Source organism: Colobus angolensis, unplaced genomic scaffold, assembly GCF_000951035.1.
Source record: "Colobus angolensis palliatus isolate OR3802 unplaced genomic scaffold, Cang.pa_1.0 Scaffold41, whole genome shotgun sequence".
In the NCBI taxonomy this organism is placed as follows: domain Eukaryota; kingdom Metazoa; phylum Chordata; class Mammalia; order Primates; family Cercopithecidae; genus Colobus; species Colobus angolensis.
Genome location: NW_012117488.1, coordinates 7,179,982 through 7,202,684, shown reverse-complemented (window position 1 = coordinate 7,202,684; position 22,703 = coordinate 7,179,982). Strand labels below are relative to the sequence as shown.

Below are 22,703 nucleotides of genomic sequence, written 5' to 3'. Positions count from 1 at the left end.
AACAAACCTTAGGCAGAATCTTGGCTGCCAAAACCACAAGCCCCACATGACAGCCCGCTCCACTGAATGCCATGGAAACTGCCTCCCCGGCAGCACGTGGGCTTGGAACCACCTGCACGATTCCTCCATGAAAGTACTTAAGATAGTGTTGGGGTAAGCAGAGAGAGAGAGTAAGGAGAGAGGAGAGTGTTGTAAGCGCAATTCTGCTTCCCAGAGAACTGGAACTGAATCCCTGGAGCCTTCCTAGCAAAATCATGAAGTGTTTTTAAAACAAATTACCTCACAGGTGTTTACAGTTCAGTTCTGCCTGCCCCTCTGCTGAACTGAAAGGAACGGGTGAAACCCAAAGCTGGTTTTCAGCCCCATCGTTCACAATTCTAAGAAGGAAACATCTTTCACAAAACAGGAACTTGGTCCTTGAAAATTTCACATACTACAGGCTTTCCTGCCACACACCTGGGATATAACATCCAATAGCTCATTTGCAATCTATCGCAGTACATGTGCTAAGAGCTCAGGAGAAGCAAAATATACATATGTATAAATGGGCCACAATTTCTAAGGATTCTGCACTAACATGGGTTTCTTCTCTGAAGCAAATATAGTGCTTCTAAAACTTACAAGAATAAGGGAACATCAAGTAAGAAAGGCCTAATTAAGTTGGGGGTTTTGTTTTGTTTTGTTTTTTGTTTTTGAAAAGTCATGTTAGACTCTTTCCTCTTGGAACAGAATTAACAAATTAGCAGAGGAATAAAATGTACCGGTCATTTGACCATGTAAGTTACATAATGTAGAAGCACATTTTGTGACATGAGTATTCAATGTAGCACAACACTTTCCTCATCAAATTATCTCATTGTTCTTATCCCACGTTATTTTCCAAACAGGCACTTGCTTGTGAATGGCCTCCAGCATCTTGCAGGGTTTGCTACTCTCAACACCTCCCATCTGTTGCCTGACCCAGAGGCCAATGATGGCTTTTCTATGTGGGCCTAATAACAAATGAAAAGAAGGCAGGCATTTATTACATTCAACAAACACATATACAGAAATTTCTGTGTCAGGCCAAATACTACCATAGCACTTTACAAGCATTAACCCATTTAATCCTCAAAAAACCTATGAGGTAGATTCTCTTTTCACCTTCATTTTACAGATGAAGAAACTGGTCTTATATTTACTGAGAGGTGGAGCCAGGATTTAAATGATTTTGTGCAATTAACCACTATATCATGCAACCTTAAGTAGTAGTATTATAAAGGTGAATGAAGTGTTATTAACAAATAATACTAAGGGCTCGTATGTACACAATTCTTAAAAATGAAGATTTGATTTTATCTTTTAAATGAAGATTTTTTTAAATGGAAACGGTTACCCAGAATGTTCATGTGGACAGGTTTTCATCATGGGTTTCTAAAGTTGTAATTTGTGAAGTTTTATTATATGTATACAATGGTAGTGTTAGTCAATTGATATAATCAGCCTTCAAATCTGTACGCATCTTTAAATCATCAACTAGATTTGTTTCTCTGATTATAAAAGGAATAATTGTTCATATTTGAAAGATTCTGAAAAGTACATGCTGAAAAATAAAAATCACTCATAATCCCATCATCCAGAAATTGTCATTGCTGATATTTTCACATATATACTCTCTGGTCTTCTTTCTAAATGTACATCCACCCATCTGTATATTGTCTTAACATTTATTAAATGTGACGTTTCATGCATATAATGGATGCATTATTCAAAGAAAAACAATTTATACTCGTTTTCAGTACCCTCATATGTATTAAATATTCTCTAAGGATTGAAAAAGTTTAAAATCAATACCTTAAGATCACAGAAGTACCATCAGAGTGGAAACAAATAATCAATGATATATATGCTAGAGCATTCTTAAAATCAAATATTCAGTCAAATGAAGTAACAACGGTGATATTTTTCAATACAATTTTATTTCATTTTCTGCATTACTTAGAAGTATCAGTAAGATGAAAACATTATTTCTTAAAATTGTGCACAAATTAACTGATGTGACACACCCATTAATGATTATTTTCTTAATGAATTGATTCTAAAGCTTCTCTAAGATACGAAGGCATAAGACAACCAAAAAGAAATATTGATTTATAACTGTTCTAATACTGCTGAGCATTTTAAAGTAAACTATAGCCATAAAGCATGTTATAGTTACTAATAAGGTAATCCACAGAATGCCTTGCTGAGCCAGGTGTAGAAGAAATAAATTGTTTCATATTGGAGGAAAGTGAACACGATAAATCAATATACTAGTGTGAAATTTTATATGGCTACATGCTATCATCTCCAGCATCACAAATGACTTAAGGAATTCCTCAGCTGAGAGTGGACTCCTATTGGTGGCCACAATGTCACAGTCTTGAAGACAACTTCCTCTTGACTGTACCAGTAATTTTTCCATATGGATTGTCTAACGGCAGCAAGACCTGTAGAAAAACCACATGTTAACTTAAGGGACATTAAAATAGCTCTCTCCTCCTTTCTATGACTCAATATTAAAAACAAAAACAACAACTTACTAAACAGGAAAATGTATATGTCCTCCATTAAAGTTACTTCAAGCATGGTAATGCCTTATTATTCTGGCAATAGTTGAGAGATGAGTCAATTTTCTAGAAAATTTAAAAGCTTTTGAAAAATGTTAATCATTGAGATACAAATGTTTCTAAAAATGCATTCCATATCCCTGCTTTTTAAATGCAGTGTGTTGAACACAATTGACCTTTCCTTGGTGACTCACTTTGACCATGAGTCATTGTCCAATGCTGTAAGATCACCATGCCCTCAGAAGTGTCTGAGGTCTGCAGGGCTGTTCACTCAATTCTAAATTATACAATTCTAAATTCTAAATGGCTCCAGATAGCAGTGCTTTTAGAGTTCTTCCACCTTCCCACCCTGTCATTTGTCACTTCTCTGCTGGTGTCAATTTGTCCAGCTTCCTGTTTCTCATGTGTTATGTTCACTTTGTACACACCTGCTGGGTGAGAGTCCAAGAGTGGCTCCAGCCATCCTCAGAGTGCAGACACAAGGACAGCTTGTTCAGCCACTCAGGTGCCTTTATGTAGAGCCCTGACCCAAAGGAACTCAGGCCTTCCTGACTCCAAGTCCCCAGCTGGGCTCCACGAGGGAGCTGTGAGTCTGACTTCCTAGAGGGAAGAACCCTGTGGGCGCGGCCCCCCAGCACACTGGGATTAGTGCAGACCTGAGGTGTTGGGGGCCCTCAAGAGGCCTCCTCTCTCTGCCTGGGGTTCTGAGCTAAGCACTGCTCCAGCCATGACACCTGACCTTTTTTTCTATTTAGGGTCCATTTGTTTTGCCTCTGGTGGACCTGGCCAGGATTACTTTCAGGTCCCTCTCCTGCCCTTTAGAAAGCTTTAAAAAGACTTTACATTCTAATGAATGACATTCTGGTAGCCATATCCTTTCCTTCCTCTAAAGTAAATAGTGCTGCCTCTCCTTGTGGCTGGATGTACAACATGTGGGACCAAGGTTGCTCTCCTCAGCAACTCAGAACTCTAGATCACCTATTCGGGCACCTAAGCATGACCTTTGTTTCCAGATGTGACTCCCCCAGCCTCCACCTGCAGCTGATGGTAGTCAAAGCCTGCTAGAGGCCACCCACATTACTCGCAAAACAGAAAGGAGGTACCTGGCCCAAAGGATTGTGAGGCTTCTGGGCCAGCAGGTGCAGAATGTGGGACCTTCTGAAGACCCCCTTCATTAGCCCTTATCCACCAAAGGATATAAGTCTACTGGAGCAGAGCCATGCTAATAGATGGCTCCTTCCCTATGTTACTCCCCAACACATACTAAAAGAAGTTACTCAAAATAATGTTTTCTAGATAATAGAAATGTGTGGGAAGCTGCAGCAAATTGAGAAATCTTATTCTGAATGTGGTCCAAGAGGGAAGAATGGTTCTGATCTCCCAAGAACTGACCACACCAGCACACCAGTCAGGACTTCAGGCTGTCTACTCAGACACACTGAGTGGTTTAACATTCTGCCATGGCTTAAAAATAAAACAAAGCAGGAGAAATGCTTTTTCCAAGACAAAGGGTTCTTTTCAAAAAATTAATTTCTGTACCTTACCTTCTGTAATTGCAATTAGAAACATAAATACTCTTTCATGTTTTCCTGTGTGTATTTTATGCCACTGAACTGACTAGTTAATCAAAAGGTAGGAATGATGGAAGAAAGTGAAAAATAGAATCTTTTTTTCTCCTCATTGCCTCATGATGGAGAATAATGAAGCTGTGTCCTTGTATGGCACTTTTTGGAGAAGCAGATCTCAGAGTTGTTTCCTTGGGCACACTCTGTTCCTTCTCCGTCTTTCTCTCTTGGACTTCCAACCTTCTATAATCATTCATCCGCTTCGAGGGCACTCCAACCTCAGGCATTGAAAGGCCCAGAATTGAAGAGGCCTGTAATCACTGGCAACTATAAATATTCCCCAAAGCAACAGTTGCTAAGAGTTTTATTCGGTGACACTATCATCCCAGGCTTATAAAGGGGCAGAAGGGGATGGGACAGAGATGTGCTTTAAATATATTTAAAGTTTTCTTACCTCTTCCTTGTTGATCAGACCCATTTTGGACATGTCTATATTGAAGTAGTGAATGTTTGGCAGGCTGATTTCCATATCTTCTATCTGGAATCCACAGTGGTATGCATCACATTAGGAGCTGCGAGCCTCCATCTCTGTCACTCTAGCCACCCTCACCTTCCCTACCCTCGCACCCACTACTCAGGTTCTCTCTCTGACTTAGAGACACCCTCTGATGTACCTCCACTGCCTGACATTGTTCTCTCCTGCTAGTTCTGTGATTAGATGGTGGGCCTACTCTGCTCCCCTCAGTATACAACATCTGTTTCTCTGAAAAGAAAGGGCTCCTCGGGTCAGAAATGTGGGAGACCTCTTTGACATCCAACTGGCCTCCAGGTACTGGCCAGTCAACCTTCTAAATTCCTCCTCGTTCCACTCCCACCTTTCAGGCCTGTACCTAACATTTATAGGCCCTGCAGTAAGAGTATCATTGGAGACCCACATACCAAATGTATAAAGATTTTAAAGTTATATTAATCAAGCTAAAATTTTTTAAGTGAAATATGTTCTACTCTTCTAACTTGACACATATACCCTTCATAACAACCTGGACGGCCAGGTATTAATTTAAAATTCTCTGACTTCTTGGAGTACCATGCCAGGGCATGGCAGCATGGGAAGAGCCAGCCACTTGCCCCTGGCCCATCCCACCTTCTCTCTTGGACTCACAGGGGTAGACACTCCAGCTTGCATGTCAAGCGCCATGAATACCTCCTGCAAACATCTGCCCCTTTGCCTACTCTCAGGCCTAAGTGTGAACACCAATAGCACGATTCGCCCTCGGGAAGACAGATCTCGAGAAGAGATTTGCCCAGGTTCCAGAAGTAGTCTCACGGCTATTTGGACAGGAAATTCTGGGGAACACATGGGCCTCTGCAGGGTATGTTGCTGTGGCCCCACTGATTGTTCACTCAGTGCAGGGAGGCATAGCCAGAGGAAGGCCTTAAGGGGGCCTGTAAAATGCTGAGCCATGGCCAGAGTCCCTCTTGTCCAGGTCTAAGGATGGTACTCCTCCTCTCCAGCCCCACCACGGCCCAGACTCTCTTTGCAAGATTCTGAAATAGATCCCAACATGTCTCCTTGCCTATGGTCCATCAGCCTTTTCATTCATCACACTTCTGTCAGAGTGATTTTTCTAGAGTACAAATCTGGCACAAAACATGCTGCTTAAACCCCTTGGTGGCTCCCGGAAGCCTTCAGGATAAGGTACAGACTCTATAAATAAGCCTAAAAAGGCCCTCTTGACTGGCTCCTGTAGTTCCTGCCTCATTTCTAGGCACATGGAGTGACTATAATTCATTCATGTATATCCATTCACACGTGGTAGACCCTCAACAGTAAACAACTGTATCATGCTATTTCTTGTCTCCATACCTACCCTACTCCCTCACCCTTGAGAGTAAACTCAGATAACCTCTAGACTCAAATCAAACACCCTCCCCTCTAGAAAACCTGGCTGAACCCATCTCCTATACCTGAGTTAGGTGCTTTGCTCTGTACTTTCATAATACTCTTTTCTCTATTGAATTGTTAGTTTACTTGTTTTGTTTGTTCACTGAATGACGAGCTCTTTGAGGGTAGTGACTATATCTAATTTCTCTTTGTATCCTTCATGTGCTGCCAGAGACATAATCACCATTCAATAAATGAATGAATGAACGGGTGGGTGGGGAAGTAGGTAGATGGACAGATGGATGGATGGATGGATGGATGGCTGAAATCCCTCTACATCTATCCTTCATTGTCTGGTTTTCCTGAAACACACAACCTTTGTCTAATTTCCCCTCTCCCTCAAGTCATTCAAGTGTCCTGAATATGAGGCTTAAATCAGTGGCAGGCTGAAGGGACTGAAACAATTTTCAACAAAACTCAAGGACTACAACCATGGCCTGTGTTTTCAGGTTAGACAGATTTTTCCATTTTTGCTCTCTTCTCACTTGCTATAACAAGCTTTTGAACAACAACAGATGTCATTTTTCATGTGTCTTCCACTTTCTTATTTTAACTCTCAACTCTTTCTCAGAGCTGACAGAAGACACACGTTCTCCCAATCCTCAGAATGGCAACTGACAGAACATACCTCAGGAACTCGACTCAGGGAGAGCACCTGGATATCATAGAGGGTCTTCTGCACAGAGGGCGAGTACTCGCCTTTGTCATAAGGCCCAGCAAATTTCTCCAGGACAAGGTCCCGAATGGTGTCCCTAAAACACAGAGAAGGTCACTGAGGATCCTGAAAGGAATTTTAGGAATGTGTTAGGAAGCTAAGAAGCAGTGACCTATCTGGCCCCCAAAAACAATGTTATTGATGTTTTTAGAAAAGATTAGTATCTTGTAATGCCAAAAACAAAACGCCTCACTTCCCATTCCCCTACACACACACACACACACACACACACCATTCAACAAACATATTGAGCATCACTAGACTGTCTTCATAGTTTGGCACCAGGGCCCAACGGGCATTTTAGGGTAAATTTCCCATCATGTTCGAAGAACCTAAGAAGAAGACTCCCAAGTATTCTTACCATCTTGCTGCTCTGCTTGGCTGGCTCATTGAATTTTTACATTTGGGGGTTTACTCTGTGCCAGCCTCTGTTTTTTAGATTAGACAGATTTTTCTGTGCTAAGCATTTTATGTGATGATGTCATTGAATTCTCTCAATATAGCTAAAGTAGGTACTATTATTATCCCCAATTAGAGAAGAAGAACCTGAGCTTAAAAGTTACATGATCTGCTCTAAGTCCCTCTCTTTAGTAGGAGGCCCAGCCTACAGTACTATCCTGCCTCTGGCATGTTCAATTTCATGCTCTTTTCAACATAAATACATCAGGCTGCTGCCCATGGAGAGCACTTGAAGTAAAACGGAAAGAAGACTGGGGTGACGTTCTCATCATGCATTTGAAAACTTATCACATAATAAAAGAAGCAGAGAAAAACTACACCAGTGGGAGGGAATGCTGTGGGAGTGGGTGATGGGGGAAGGGTATGCATGCAGATTCTAGTTTATGGTAGAGTAGAAATTTCTACAGAGCTTTAGCAAAGGAATAAGATACCTAATCAAAAAGCAAGTTCTGAAAGTTGAGAGGTCTAATTACTCCCTGTCAGAATATAATAATAATCATACCTTTATATTGTGAGTTATCAGAATCAAAATGGAGTCACTTGTGTCAGACGCTAAATAAATAAATAAATAGAGCCAGGAAGCTGAGGGAGGGCCCTCACGCACAGATGCCTGTAAGAACTATTGCGAAGACTCTCTGAAGGGCTCTTATGTACATATGCCTGTAACAAGAATTTTGCCAAGGACTTTTCAAACAGCGGCTCGTGACGTGAGTCACAAGGACAGCTAGCCGGATGTACAAGAACAGTTGCCTGACACAGTCTCCACTAATGAGCTGGCGTTAACTCCCGTGATAGCCACTGTAACCAGTGTTCTCTTTGTCTCAAAACAAATTATGTACACATTTTCCTTTTGCTTTTAAAAGCTTCCCCTTGCCTCAGCCTCTTAGGATATACTTATGTTTCCTGCAGCCAGCCCACAAATTTGCAGATTTCCTGTGTGTTCCTAAATAAATTCATTATCTTTGAGAATTTCTCTCAGTTTGTTATTTCAGTTGACAATATTTTTAAGGCATTTAATGCTTATAAAATACTTTTGTGAACATCATATCATTTTGAGTTTAGCCTACATTGCCCAATTATCCCAGTTTGCCCGGATCCAAGAGGTTTCCTGAGACATGGGACTTTCAGTGTTAAAACCAGGAAGTCCCTGACAAACTGGAACAAGTGGTCACCCTCGTTTAGCCTTCTCTGCATCACTATGAGGTAGTAAGGCCAGATATTCTCTTCATTTGATGCAGTGTTTCTTCAAGTGTGGTCCCTGGTCCAATGGCATCTGTATCCCCTGGGAGTTTGCAAGAAATGCATGTTCTTGTGCCCCACCTCAGTCCTACAGAATCAGAATCTCTGGGGGTGGGCCCAGCAAGCTTCGTTTCCTGATTCTGTGTGATTCTGATGCACATGCATGTTTAAGAACCACCAATTTAATAAACTGAACAAACAGAAGGGATTTCTGAATAGTGGGAGGTTGAGTTGAACAGCCTCTAAATTTCTCTTTTACATCCTAAGATTCTATGAAATCTGGGCCCCTGGGACAAGGGCAGGCACGACATGCACATGTTCATACCAGGTAGCCTCGAAGTCCACATCCCTGCACTGGTGGTAGCGCCACTTGCAGTACACTTGGGTGGCAAAACATCGGTCCTTCACCTCAGGGAGGGTGGTGAACTGGTCCTTGATGAAACCTTCAAATCCAGACTGTGTTGTTTTCAAGACCTTGAGGTCTTTGATTCCAGAATGAATGACGGGGGGTCCTGTTTCAAGTAGAAAGTCAGGAGTGGCAGAGGTCATAAACAAACAATGCCTTGCTGCTGATACCTAGCACAGAGGATCCTGGTCATTAAAACATGACACATTCTGTACAAAAACTACATCACCACCCATGTTTTCTGTCATCCTACTTCCTCTGAAGTCCAAGTCAAGAGGATAGTGTGCCTTTGCTGCCATCCGGATTCCATGACTCCCTGCCCTGTCTTGCCCTAGAAAATCTGAAGGTCTAAGATTAAACTCCATTGCGTACTGAGGGTCACAGGAATGAATACATTCCTCTCAACTACATGCGGGAGTGTCTTCTTGGCCAACTCACCTTATGTATTTTGAGTTCCATCTCCTCCAACAGGTAATCATGCTGGAATGTGTTAATAAGGTCCTTAAGAGCCATTCCTCTACCTGCTACTGTGATCCCTTTACTGGGGGTAGTGCTCATGCTGATCAACTACAGTAGCTGATGATCCCAATCTCCACTAGGCTGTGATGGCATCCCAGTTCCCTTATGGTTATCAGTTCAGCAAAACCAGGCAGCTTCATAAATGGGTAGCAGCGTGGGCCTGGCTGAGCCTAAATAAGACAAGGAAGATGGAGCTGGTGACTCACAAGGGATAGATCTGCCTAAGTTGATATCTGTAAAGGCTTTTGTTTTTTCTGCTGAAGGAGAAGGGACAAAGTTGTTTCATGGGTACCTGAGGGAGAGAGGGGGGAGTTGAAAACAATGGAAGGGACGATATGGCTCTCCTTCTGTCTCTACTGCCCCTTCATAAGGTAATGGGGCAGGTGGAAGAGTGACAGGTGTCATCCAAAAAAGAACAGTATTAACATTACTATGACATTATTTGTCTGCACAGGCTGGCAAGGATTGGGGACATTCAGGGAGCACTTGACAAACCCTAATAGCAAAGTGCCATGGCATGATTATTAAAAAAACCTTTTTTCAGTCTCTTTGTTAGTTCCGACCAATATCTCTCCTTTTTGGTATGTTTAATCTAAAAGTCAAGAGCCAGAGGTGTCAGGTATCATTACACACATGGTCTTAGTTGAAGAACAAGAATATAACTGATGATCCTCAATTAAAATCCAAGGAAGTGCTTAAAAATGCAATGGTTTACATCACCTATGTGGTTTCCATTGCTACAGTTAACTCAGGAGTTGTGGAGTTTCAAAAGTAGGTAAATAAAGTCTATATTTCTGTATTTTCCATGCTTCAGTATACACCTATCAGACAAAACATTTAATCAGATATGTCCTGATTAAATAAGATGTTCTGTGCAGAATGTCCCAGGATAATGCAGTGAAACAGGAAATCATCCTTGTTTAACTTTCTGAAGTACTTACTGGAAGTTACATCTGAAGAAGGAACAAGAGAAAGATACCAGCAATGCCTTAACGCCTTCAACTGGCTGAGTTTATCGGATTCTAAATGTATAAAGTCATGATCTCACAAAATCAACATTGTTACATGCAGTGAGTGTGAGCCTCAAACCCAGTAGAACTACAGAAACAATCAATAAGTATCTGTTGAATGAATGAATGAGTTTAGCAAGATTGATTCATGTCAAGGATTAAGTATTGCACAAGTTAGTATCTTTCTTTACTAGACAGTTCAGCCCCATCAAACTTTACCATTTCTCTTCCTGGTCCCCTCCAACTCACACACAGTGTGGCAGGGCGTGAAAGGAAGGGTATTAACCTTGGCTAAGAAACTCCTCTCTGTAGACGTACCTTTGGTTGCTGCAGTTTTCAGTCTTTATCTTACTTAGTTCTCAAAACTCTATAAAGCAAGTATTTTAATGTGACTTTTAATCATTCGCCCATAGTCACATGGCTAGAAACTGTCAGAGGTGGAGTTTAAACTCAGCACCACATTATGAGATCCCATGCTTTTCTTCCGATTTTTGGATCACTTCCCATCTATGCAATGGTTCCTCCTTCCTTTGACCCTTTCCCTATTTGTGTTCTATAAGTGGACTTTCCAGGAGACAAGGTTGCCACCTCCTATCCACAGTGTGCTTTAAGGACCTCAGATAGAGCACCCTGCCTGAAAAATACTATCTCCATTGGCCAGAAATTGAGATTGAATAATCACTTTTTAGAGTTGGCTCCTGGGTATCTAAAAACCTTTGTATTCCTTAAACATTTCCTATTGAAATGCAAATAAACATCCCTTAAGGGAGTGACTCATTAAGCCTTTGTAAGGCACTATGATAATCTACTTCCCATGGTAAGCCTTTCTAGAAAACAAAATCCTATAGAAATGAAACATGGGTTTGCAGTCAGGAGTGGGGTTAAAATGAGTAGTAGAAACTCTTGCAGGAGAATAAAAAGAAGGCAAAGACAAACTTTATCTACATTGTTTTCTTCCTATTCATCCGGCCTTGACTGCTGGCATCTGTGTGAGAGTCAAACTTTGGCTCGTCCAATGGGGTTAACCGTAAAAGGATTCCTGGATGCAATGTTGCATAGCGGTTGAATCGACAGCTTTGAGACTCAGATTCCTAGAACTCAAATCCCAGTGCTCTCCCTGCATCCTCAACCCCCACTTTTATGAGCTCCGTGCTCCTGAGGGAATTTTTTTACCCTCTCTCTACCTTGATTTTGTCATCTGCAAAATGGAGACGATAATCATACCTATTTCCTACAGTTGCCACATGGCTAAGAGAATGCACTAAAGGACTCAGTAGAATGGCTGACCTACATAAATGCTCTACAAATGTGATGATGGTGATTTTGCCATAATTGACTTTTTCACAATGACTTTGACAACTTATAAATATTTCCCACGTTTCACAAAGTCTTACTGGGTTCTGAAAACTACTTCTAATGTGCCATCCTATCCATCTCCAGCCCTAGGACAAGATTTATTGACCTTAAGGGAGTGTCAGTCCTACTAGGCCACTTTGAAATGATCTGCTTTCTCACTGGAATCTAAAACTGGAGAAAGCAGTTGTATTTTTAAAATGTGTTTTGGCATCAGTTTCACACAAAATAAAATGTCTCATGTTCCCCAAGACAATTAACTATTGCCACGGTTTTGGCAGAACACAAACCAGCTACTCTGATGCTCTCATCATTCTATTAAAAACAACAACAACAACAAAAATGATTCTCTCTGAATGTTAAAAGAATTTTTTCCTGGCACACATCAGACATGCTGGATGAAATCAGAGAGCTTATTTTATCTTCTCTGTTGGCAGTGCCCCAGCTTTCTGAACATTGGTAAGAACCTGAGGCTTTCAAAATCATGGGCCCATCAACTAAAAATATGATGCCTCACACCCTCTAAAAAAGATTCCCATTTAGACTAACAAGAAGTAATTCAAAAACTATCCTTTTCTAGGTTACGCCCCATGAAATCACTTAATCAGCTTTTTTGTTTTGTTTTGTTTTTCTGCCATGGTTATGGAGTAATGCAAAAGAAAGATTTTTCACATTTCACTTTGCTAGAACATAATCTTTTCTAGCTTTTAGTGTCCTCCTACACACTTAGCAGATTGTGGCTTATCTCTCAGAGAATCATACATCCTACCCTTTAGCTATCTAAGGGAAAGAAACTCACTGCGAATTAATAGAAAATAAGCCCAATTCCTTACCTACGCATCAGGTGTCACAAAGCACAAGGCTTTATTGAGCCAAGAAAAAGATCTTGTCATAAGAGGATAATTGCTTCCACATTTAACACCTCCAAAAAGGACACAAATAGCTGAAAGGTAGATATTTTAAAACCATATTAAATCATTCTAGTAGAAAATCTCAAACTTGTAAAGTGCTAGAAAAAGTAAAGATCAATTAAATATTTGCCTTGGAGAGTCCATTTAGCTCATGCAGGGAGAGTGAAAGCTCCCTCTGTGCAATTCTGGATGGAAAGAGATGACATCATCCAGATGGTAGGAAATTAACTGGGCTTTTGTACAACCAGGTGATGATCAAGAAGATTTTTAAAGACCACAAATCTGCCAAGAACTTTTCTTACAGAGGAACTGAAGAGCACTTTAGTCTTGATATCAAAAGGACATAAACAGACTTCTTGGCAGTAGCCATCTCTGTCCTGGATCTCCCACTTCTCCCATCTCACTTCTTCCATCTGCCCATCTTGTCACCTCTTAAATATGTTCTCCTCCAGGACGGATTTCATCAGCTGCCTTCCTTACAACCATCCCCCTACCCTCACTACCCTTCATGTCAATAGATATATAGGAAGTATTTTTCACTACCAGAAGACACAATCTAGTATTTGAGGTCTCTTTTCCATCTTCCATTCCTCTATTTAGCCATGCTTTAGCTGAATTTCATAATTAGCATCAAATGGGAGAAATTCGGTGCTGAAGAAATTGTGAGTTATAATTCAAATAGTGCAGAGGTTTGGGGGTCAATTTAGTTCAAATTAGTGACTCGATCATACCAATGACTTAAAGGTCCGTTAAGCTTCTAGTTTCTCACTGATACATGACAGAAAGAGTTCCGAAGATTCGATGCCATATGATACCTAAACCAACAGCCTGCATCATACACCTAGGTCCTAGTTCTCCTCTCAGGGCTTGAGAAGTCACAAACGTAACACCAGCCCTCAATCCTCTGGGCAAACAAATTTATTTCTGTCTTCCAGATTCTCCTGTGGAATCAGCAGGCTTTGAAACAACTAAAATACATCCTAGTGATGGAGCTGTAAAACATCCACTAGGAAGAAACAGTGTAATGGGAGTTTTAGAGCAATTCCCAGGGCTTAAAGTGGTGCTTGAGGTTCAGTAGGATTTCTAGAAATGTTTGTTCATTTGCTATGTAAGAATGAATATAGTCCATCGGGAGACACCCAGTCACACCTCCTCCTGGGAGGAGTCCTTTTGGGAGTGGCATGACTGAACATGTGATTAAGCACATGTGTTTGAGGGGGCAGAAGTCTTACCATTCTAGCCAGTCCCCCACCAAAGGCACTACTCAGGTGTTTGTAACAACACCCTTCACCGTGTGAATTTGTGAGTGGTGTGTGTATAATATAATTACTATTTTCTTTAGTTAAGCCTCTACAAGGGCATTTCTTAGGATAATGATTGTAACATTCTCCCACATTACGGTTCCTACAGTTTCAGCTCTTGGATAATAAGCAAATAAAGAATTAAACTTTGCTACCAAAAGAGCATACATCCCTACTCTCCGAAGAAGGAGAGAGTAGAAATGTCATCTTCATACACACAACACTGAAAGATCCACACACCCCACACATGTGTACACACATACCTGTATACACTTAAGGCAACAGATGTCTCTTCCGTTACCCCAATCCCTGCCAGCCCTGCATGAAATCAGAGGGGGAGTTGGGGGCCGGACTCTAGGTGAGTCAAGCTGGAGCTTCTGGGAACACTGCCACAATGATCTCAATACCCTGAAGCTTTGTATCTTTCTGCAGAAAGAAAAAGTTTTAACCTGATTATGGTGGTTAGTTTTTCCACTCAGCTGCAGCCAGGTGATTAGAATTCAAGCTGATAGCAACTCTTGGTCATTCCTGGAAAGAACAGGATATAAAGAGAAGTCCGTTGTCCTTTTGTGATCAGCAGAGCCCTATACTTGGCCACTTGACTTCCACCTCCATGGCTCCACTAGAAGTATTCTGGGAAGTCACCAATGACGCCTATTTATTGACAACATAGTTTCTCATCATTCCTCTCAGAACCCCAACTTCTTAAATCTCCTGTGGCAGAGGCGAAATCTACTTGCTCTTCCTCCTGGCACTCAGCTAGACGACATTTTGCAGTGTCCCTTGCAGTGAGGTGTGACTATGTGACTGAGCTCTCTCCAGTAGAAATGATCCATGCTGTTTCCAGGCCAGGAGCTTATGCTTCAGGGACCGTGCCCCTCCTTTGGCTCCTCCAAGCTCTTTCTTTGGCTGTCTGGTATGGGGGTCTATTCTCAAGATGACACCAAAAAGTAAGGATTAAAAATATAAAGCTGCCACTAACCCGGGTTCCTGAAGAACTTCATGGAGCACAGCATCCACCTGACCCCCTTAACCCTACACACAGACACTGAACTGGACTTCTACAAAAAGAAGTAAACTTCTAGTGCTCAGCCACTGCATATGGGCCTATTTGCTATGCATCTTGGTTCCTCAGTAACTCAGAAATCCTTAATTTCTTGAAATGTCTTTTTCTTCTGCTTCCATGACACTATCATCCCTCATCTTCCTTCTATCTCTGTAAACATTCTTCTGTCTCAGTTTTTAAACTGCCCAACTCTTACAGTGGGGAATTTTTCCCAGGCCATCTCCTCTTTCAAACTCTTCTCACTTTGTATGTTTTTCTGGAACGGTCTCCTTCTTCCCTATGGCTTTACCTACCCCCAATCTGCTGTGGCTTCACCTGCCACCAGTCTGCTGATGTGTGCCAAATCTATCTCCTTCACATGGTCCCACATTCACCAGCTTCCCACCTGAAAACTTCCCCTGTGTGTAATCTCTTTAGTCAGTTGTCCAGTCCTCCCACATTAGGGCCAATTTTAACTCCTCTTTCTCTCCAATCTTTCATCCCTATTCAACCACTAAGACCAATTGATTACACTTCAAAAATGTCTCACATAATGTTTCCTACAACCTCTCAGTCCCTCCAGCTCTATTTCTACTGCTTTAGTTTAGACCCAATCACTCCATCTTTGCAAGAAGTCTCCAAATGTCTCACTACTGCCTGTTTCTCTAGCCTGTCACCATACCTTGTTCAGAATTTCTGAACAAAAACATGCACATACTAATCTGACCACTAGAGACCTTCTCTGGTTCTCTGTTGTCACTCTGAACAATAACTATAGCTATTATTTAAGGAGATCTTCCAGTGTGCCAAGTACTATGCTAAATGCTTTAATAAAATAAATTTAGCATTTATCTCCTTTGTTTCCCTGGACAGTTGTTGAAGTGGGCACTGGTATCCTTGTTTTACAAATTAAAACCCACCCACCAATGTAGTATAAGTAACCTTGCTCTCAATCACAAAGTTATTAAGTAGTGGAGCTCAAATTCAAATATGATTCATTCTGACCTCAAGGCCTCTTGTTTCACCACTGTGCAAAACTGCCTCCATCTTATACTAAACTTGTGTATAGCACATGAGGCCCTTCAGATTCCAGCCCAAACCACCAACTTATTTATCTTCATCTCCCTTCTTACGTTCTAGAAATCAGACCCACTGAACTTGTTACTGTCCCTTAAATGCTTTGCCCTTTCCACAGTTAAATAAATTACTTCCCCTGCATAGTCTTCAGCATGAGGCAAGTGCCAAAATATTTTACTTCCCCTCTTCCACTCCTCATGGATTATACTCATATGTATCCTGTTTCTTCTGCCTGTAATTCCCTTTCCTCCTTCAATGCGCAGCATATTCTGAATCAGTTTTCAAAAGTCAGTTGGAATATTTTTTCCTCCCCTGTCAAGCCTTCCAGACAGACTGCTCTGGAAAGAGTTTCTTCCACATCTCAGTTCCCATAGCATGCTTTTAATCCCTTCATCATAGTCTTTAGCCTCTCATATTGCAATCAATCTGTCTGACTAGGGTCAGGGAACATCTTATTCCTCTCTTTCTCTACAGCCCTTTGCATACATGATAGGTCCTCGAAGTCTAATTGCTGAATGAATAGTATATGAATGAACGACATAAGCACTTTGCATAAATGCACTCATTGTTAATTAGCTCTCTTGAGGCCTAATCCTAGCTGCTGTTATGATTTTTACATAATTGAAAAATGTAACAAATGTTAAAAAGCATATCCCAAAAGTCACCGAAAAGCAGTTCCGAGCGACGCTGATCTGTACAGTAGCCACTAAGCCACATGTGGCTATTAAGTACTTGAATTATGGCTAGCATAGCTTGAGATAAGCTGCAAATATAAAATACAGAATTTTAAAGATAATTTTGTAAAAAGAGTGTAAAGTATTTCATTAGTAATTTTTGTACTTATTGCATACTGAAATATTTTTGATGTTATTTAAATAAAATATATTATTAAAATTAATTTCCCTAATTTCTTTTTGCTTTTCTAATGTGGTTATGAAAACAAATTTAAAATTACATATATGGCTTACATTATATTTTAGTTGGGCAGAGCTGATTTCGAGTTTCTAATTTTACGAGGGTAGTTAATGAGGCTTGGGTAGGATAACACTGAGTCAGGAAACTTCTTTCTCTCTCCTCCAAAGCTGTATATCTAAGACAAGAAGGAAGGAAGAAGAAAAGAAGGAAGAAGGGAGGGAGGAAGAGAAGGGAGAGGGAAAGAAGGAAGGAACCAGAGAGGCAGAAAGGAAGGAAGGAAGGGCTAAGGAGAGGAGGGAAGGAAAGAAAGAATTTAGTTCCAATTTAACTTAACAAATAGCTCAGAAAGCTAATATAGCATATGACTACACACCTGGGTGATAAAGATCATCTTTTCCACCAAATACAACAACTATTTAGTCCCTTTTATATAACATTAATTTTATAACTGTTTTTATAACATTAATTTTATAAATAATCAAACATTGAGAAGGCCCTAGTTATGTATAGACTTTAATTCAGATAGTGGAAAATATTTAAAAATAGCTAATACACTAGAACTTCCTAAGGAGGGCATTATCCAAAAGAACTCAGAATGAGAAGGGACCTTATATTTTATTAACCTTATAATAAATCTGATATTCATTAGATGCCACTCCAAATTTCTACTAAGGAGGAAGGGAAGGGAAGGGAAGAGAACAGCAAAGAAAATAAAAGGGAAGAGTAAAGGAAGGGAGGGAAGGAAAATAGAAAAATTTCAGAGTCAACCCTTTCATTTTATAACAATCATTAAAGTTTATTTTTTTATTGAGATAAAGACATTATTACCAGCTTTGGCTCCATGGTTCTTAGAGGTCCTCTAGTCTAACTCTTAGCCAATTTTTGAACTCTGCTCTGACAAGCTCAACAAATCTGTGGAATACAAGCTGTGGAAATTTTAATATTTGCTAAGCTCAGTTATCAGTACTGATAACACCTATGTTATAATTGTGTTTCATAATTAATTTTGAAATTTCCTGGCAAATAGAATTATATCATTGCCATCGCCAACTTAAATGAGATGCATTTTATAGGAATTACAAAATTAGTGGTTTTATTACACAAATAAAATTTCAGGAAAACTTGACTATTCCTTAGTAAATATTTCCTATGAAGGTTACTATAATTGTGACATGATACGGCACAAAAAATATTGGTCAGAAAATTCAGAGATGTGGGTTCTTTGCAGCCTGGGCCTTTTTAAATTTCGCCTTACCTCAAAATCTGGTAATAAAAATGATCTACCTGACTCATTTCCCAGGGTTGTGCAAAATGAATTATTTCATTTTTATATTTTAACACAAAAAGTAGATAATTCTTTAATGTAATTCAGAGTCACAATATTCATTTCTATCTCAGATTTAAAAGTCTTAAAAATTCTCTACAGTTTTCCTCCATGTTAATAAACAGCATTGTTTAGAAGAAAGGAAGAAAAAAGAAAACAAAACCACCCTGAAGTTGCTACTATAGAATCAAAGCATGAAAAATAGTTTCTTACCACTTCTCAGTTGTTCGACTTCACAGAAGTGTGTTCCAGTGGGAGTGTGAATAAATGCATGGACATGCTTAACTCCATTCTGAAAATTAGGGAAACAAATTATTTCCAGGAAAATTTCAGTACATGCCATAAAGCCAATTTCTTTAATTAAACTGAGAGCACAAATAAGTGAGTTAACCTTTTCAAGACGCTTCCAAGGGATTTCTTCCACGTAGACTTGAGCTCGGATTACATGGTTAAAAGAAGAAAGAAAATACTCACAAATATTCACACCGAAGGCTTCTATGCTTTTGATCTGTAAAAAGAAACAAGATGCTTCAAACCAGAAGTAATTGTACCATTTAAAAATAATTTATAAATACTGCTGAATGAAATTATGGGAGGTCATTGCTTTGGACTAAGTTCCTGCATTAGGCCCCAACAGACCAGACCAAAATGGAGTCACTTATGCTAAATGCCACATAATCAAATTGAAGCTTTAAGGAAGCAGATAGATACCAAAACAGACCAGTTTTTCCTGAAAACAGGAGATTCCAGTCTATCTGAGTCAGCATAATAAGGAAGTCCCCTCTGCTTTAACTCTTACCAAAAAAATAATCTGAAACCTGATGTTAACCAATCAGTTTTTTTTTTCCGTTGTTCTGTTTCTTGTTCCCATCTTACAAAACCCAATGTTCTGTTCTCACTCAGTGAAAGCTCTTACTCTTCTTTGTAGAACAGAAGCTATCCCTAATGGTAAATAGAAACCAATTCAGTCTATAACTAAACTCATTGTAATTTTATCTTTTGATATTGCTTATGATGTTCTCTTTCCTGATGAATTGCATTTTAGAACTAGACAAGTACAGAATAGAGTCTATCTCAAGAGAAAAAGGTGTTTATCTCAGTTTTTTACTAGAGCTCCCAAATGAAGTTAATAATCACCATCATCAGATGAGACTCTTTTGTTTTTAAAAGAAACCCATTTTGCAGGAGAGGATGTGTCAGCGGATGAGCAAAAAATAACTTAACATTCAGATTCTTCTCACAGTGAGTTCAGTCATCACTTGTACCAATCACAGCACACTATAACACTCTGAACTCTATGAGGCTTCCCAGTTTCCCAGGGAATGCTAATGAAGGGCCACTTCACCTTCCTTACCTTGCATACAGGCCTTCTATTGATCCCAGCTCTCCACCCCCGTCATGCAGCTTCCATATTAATCCCTAGTAATATTTTATGGTCTTAGCACAGTCTGCAAATTATTAATGGCTTTGCCTATAATTAAAGTGAAGTATTTGTACAGGCTTCCCCAGTATAATTCTGTTTTATACTTGTAGGCCCAGAATAATTATGAATAGCATCCTATTTTGAGCTCAAAAGTGTCCTGGTTTGGATAAGAAGTTACACGATCACTCTATCCATAATGAATGACTTTAAGTAGTTTTTAACATTCAGGTCCATTTTTCACTTTTCTGCAAACTCCTACACAATACAGGAAATACAAGAATCTGTTGTACCTGGCCCTTGTCCATATCACAGTACAGGTCTACTTTCAAACGATTTTTTTAAAGAATGCAATTCTTTTTTCCACAGCCCCATCTATGTTTGCTGTGTCATTCTGATTAGCAAGAGAAAGGTTCAGGGTAGAAATAGGAGTTGTAGAAATTACATTGTAATGTTTGTTCATTTAATGAATTATGGGTATGGATTTCATGAAAAAACATGAGAAAAGAAGCTTTCCAGTCTACATTTCTTGTCTTTTTAGACTTCGTGGCAAGTAAAAAAAAAATCACTTTGAATTGCCCAGAAATCTGGGTGACCCAGCACAGCTTCACTCACACTTAAAGAAACAAGAGGTGGGGGTCGGGCGCAGTGGCTCACACCTGTAATCCCAGCACTTTGGGAGGTTGAGCCAGGCGTATCACGAGGTCAGGAGATCGAGACCATCCTGGCCAATACGGTGAAACCCCGTCTCTACTAAAAATACACAAAAAAATTAGCTGGGCATGGGGGCATGTGCCTGTCGTCAGCTACTTGGGAGGCTGAGGTTGGAGAATTGTTTGAACCCGGGAGGTGGAGGTTGCAATGAACCAAGATCATGCCACTGCACTCCAGCCTAGTGACAGAGTGAGACTCCGTCCCAAAAAAAAGAAGAAACCAGAGCTGGAAATGCTAAAATATCAGTTCTATCAGATCTAAGTCTCGCTTGAAAAGTCCTAATAACCACTGTATGTATATGAATAGTAAGTGGTAATAGAGTTGGGAAAGTTAGAAGGGTATTACAATTTGGAAAACAGATTTCAACAATAAAAATAAATGTATCTCATACTCAAGATATTCTTCTGTATTAATAACAAGAAGTGAAATGATATTTTCTTCTATAAATGCACACCACTCTAAAAAAAATTAAAAATACATGGTAAGACTCAAAGAAATGCATGACAAAAATGTGTAAAATTCTATTCTGAAATTCTTTCAGGACCTTGATTTTCCTTTGATTCTAATTAGAGATAACATGTATTTTGTCCAGTAAGATTTTCTGCCTAAAAGATTGCAGTGAGATGAGAGCCAAGGAAACAAAGATGTGAGGTTGGTTGGTCTGTTTGTTTTTCAGCGAAGTTTTCTCCAATCCTGAGATATTTAGGCTAGAAAAGAACAGTTTTTTAAAAATGGCTTAAAAGTAAAAATAGGTTAAAATGCAAAGGGGACTTGAAATAAGCAAGTAGCACCTCATGCTGTTTTATAGCAAATTCTGCATCAAGATAGGCAGCATCTAAGAAGAATGACACATACTCCCTTAAACTTTGCCAAGACATGAACTGTGTTCTTGATGGTGTCTGTAGGGATGATATCTGAATTATCTCCATGCAGGTAATCTTTTTTGGAACTCAGAGTAAGTTGCACTGAAGTTGCCACCTCTTTAATGCTGTGATATTTTCCATCTCGCTGAATATGGAGAACTTTTACCATATCCTTCCCATAGCCAGTTCGGACAAACTCCAACTCATCATTCTGCAATGAAAACACAGGCATCTTATTGAAGAAGGCTAAATGAAAGCCAAAAGTTAGGTGAAACTTATTTAAGCCTTCATTTTATCATACAATTGCAAAAGATGAGATTCAGAGTATATATGGAAGCAATATCACATTCTACTTTTGAAGAAGAATGGGAACTTGTATAGAAAAAAGAGAATCCCAAGCAGCAAATGAAAACATATCAGATTGTTCTGAAGACTGACAGGTAGAGGGCTTTTTTGATAATAAATACATTAATAGGACCTCCTGGGTCAAAACTATGCGTTTTATTTAATCCCTACTAACCTAATCCTTGTAATAGCACCGTAAAATCCTTATAATCCCAGTGTAAAATGGGAACTAATATTCCCATTTTATGGCAGGAGAGGGTGAGTTTCAAAGATATTAAGTGATTTGCCCTAATTCATACGGCTAGTAAAGGACAGAGCCAGGATTTGCACTCAAGTCTATTGACTCTAAGTTGTAGAATGGCCACTATGCGAACTGCTTTTCTTCTATAAAATGTCTTGACTGTGTTAGCTGGAAATAATTGCATGCCCTTTTTATACAGAGCGATATTCTGGAGAAAATGCCCTGTGATCAATAGCAACAATTTGAAAATTGCCTTTTCTACTTGCTGCCAGGAAGAAGAGTAATTAGCGACAGGGTCCAGATTACCTTCAGGAGTGCAGAGCCAAGGCTGTCTGGCTGCAGGGAGAGCTATGCTTTTAGTGAAGAGACACTTAATAAAAGCCTGGTGATTGATGTATTACTACCCTTGTCTGAAGCTGGAGCCTTGGCTAGTGCACACATTCATCTCCACTGGTAGAATCCATAAGATTTGTCCCTGGGCTTTACCGGTGTTTGAGGAAAGAGGCAGGAGGGAGTAGAAGAACAGGAAAATCTTATTGTATTTAGTACAGAAACTGAACATTAAAATAATGAAAGAAGGTGACAAAAATAAAAGTAAATAGAAAAACAGCATGCAGTAAGAGTCTGGGTAGAGAGACAAAGAAGGAGCCTCATCTGCAAATCACACTTAGGATGTTCAGGTGTACCAAGGGCTGCCTGAATATCTATTTGAATAAAAACATCACCAGACTCTCTGAGGGGAATTTAA

At 39.9% G+C, this 22,703-nt stretch overlaps 1 protein-coding gene across 1 annotated transcript; it reads right to left on the bottom strand.

Moving 5' to 3' along the window:
• Nucleotides 1-2,393: 2,393 nt before the first annotated feature.
• LOC105521857 (uricase) lies at nt 2,394-21,601 on the bottom strand. The gene is made up of 7 exons (XM_011956196.1): nt 21,362-21,601; nt 18,764-18,880; nt 18,586-18,664; nt 8,837-9,023; nt 6,727-6,850; nt 4,608-4,691; nt 2,394-2,468 (listed from the first exon to the last, which is right to left on the bottom strand). Exons 1-7 carry the CDS (start codon nt 21,599-21,601, stop codon nt 2,394-2,396), a joined length of 906 nt encoding a protein of 301 aa, XP_011811586.1.
• Nucleotides 21,602-22,703: the final 1,102 nt, after the last annotated feature.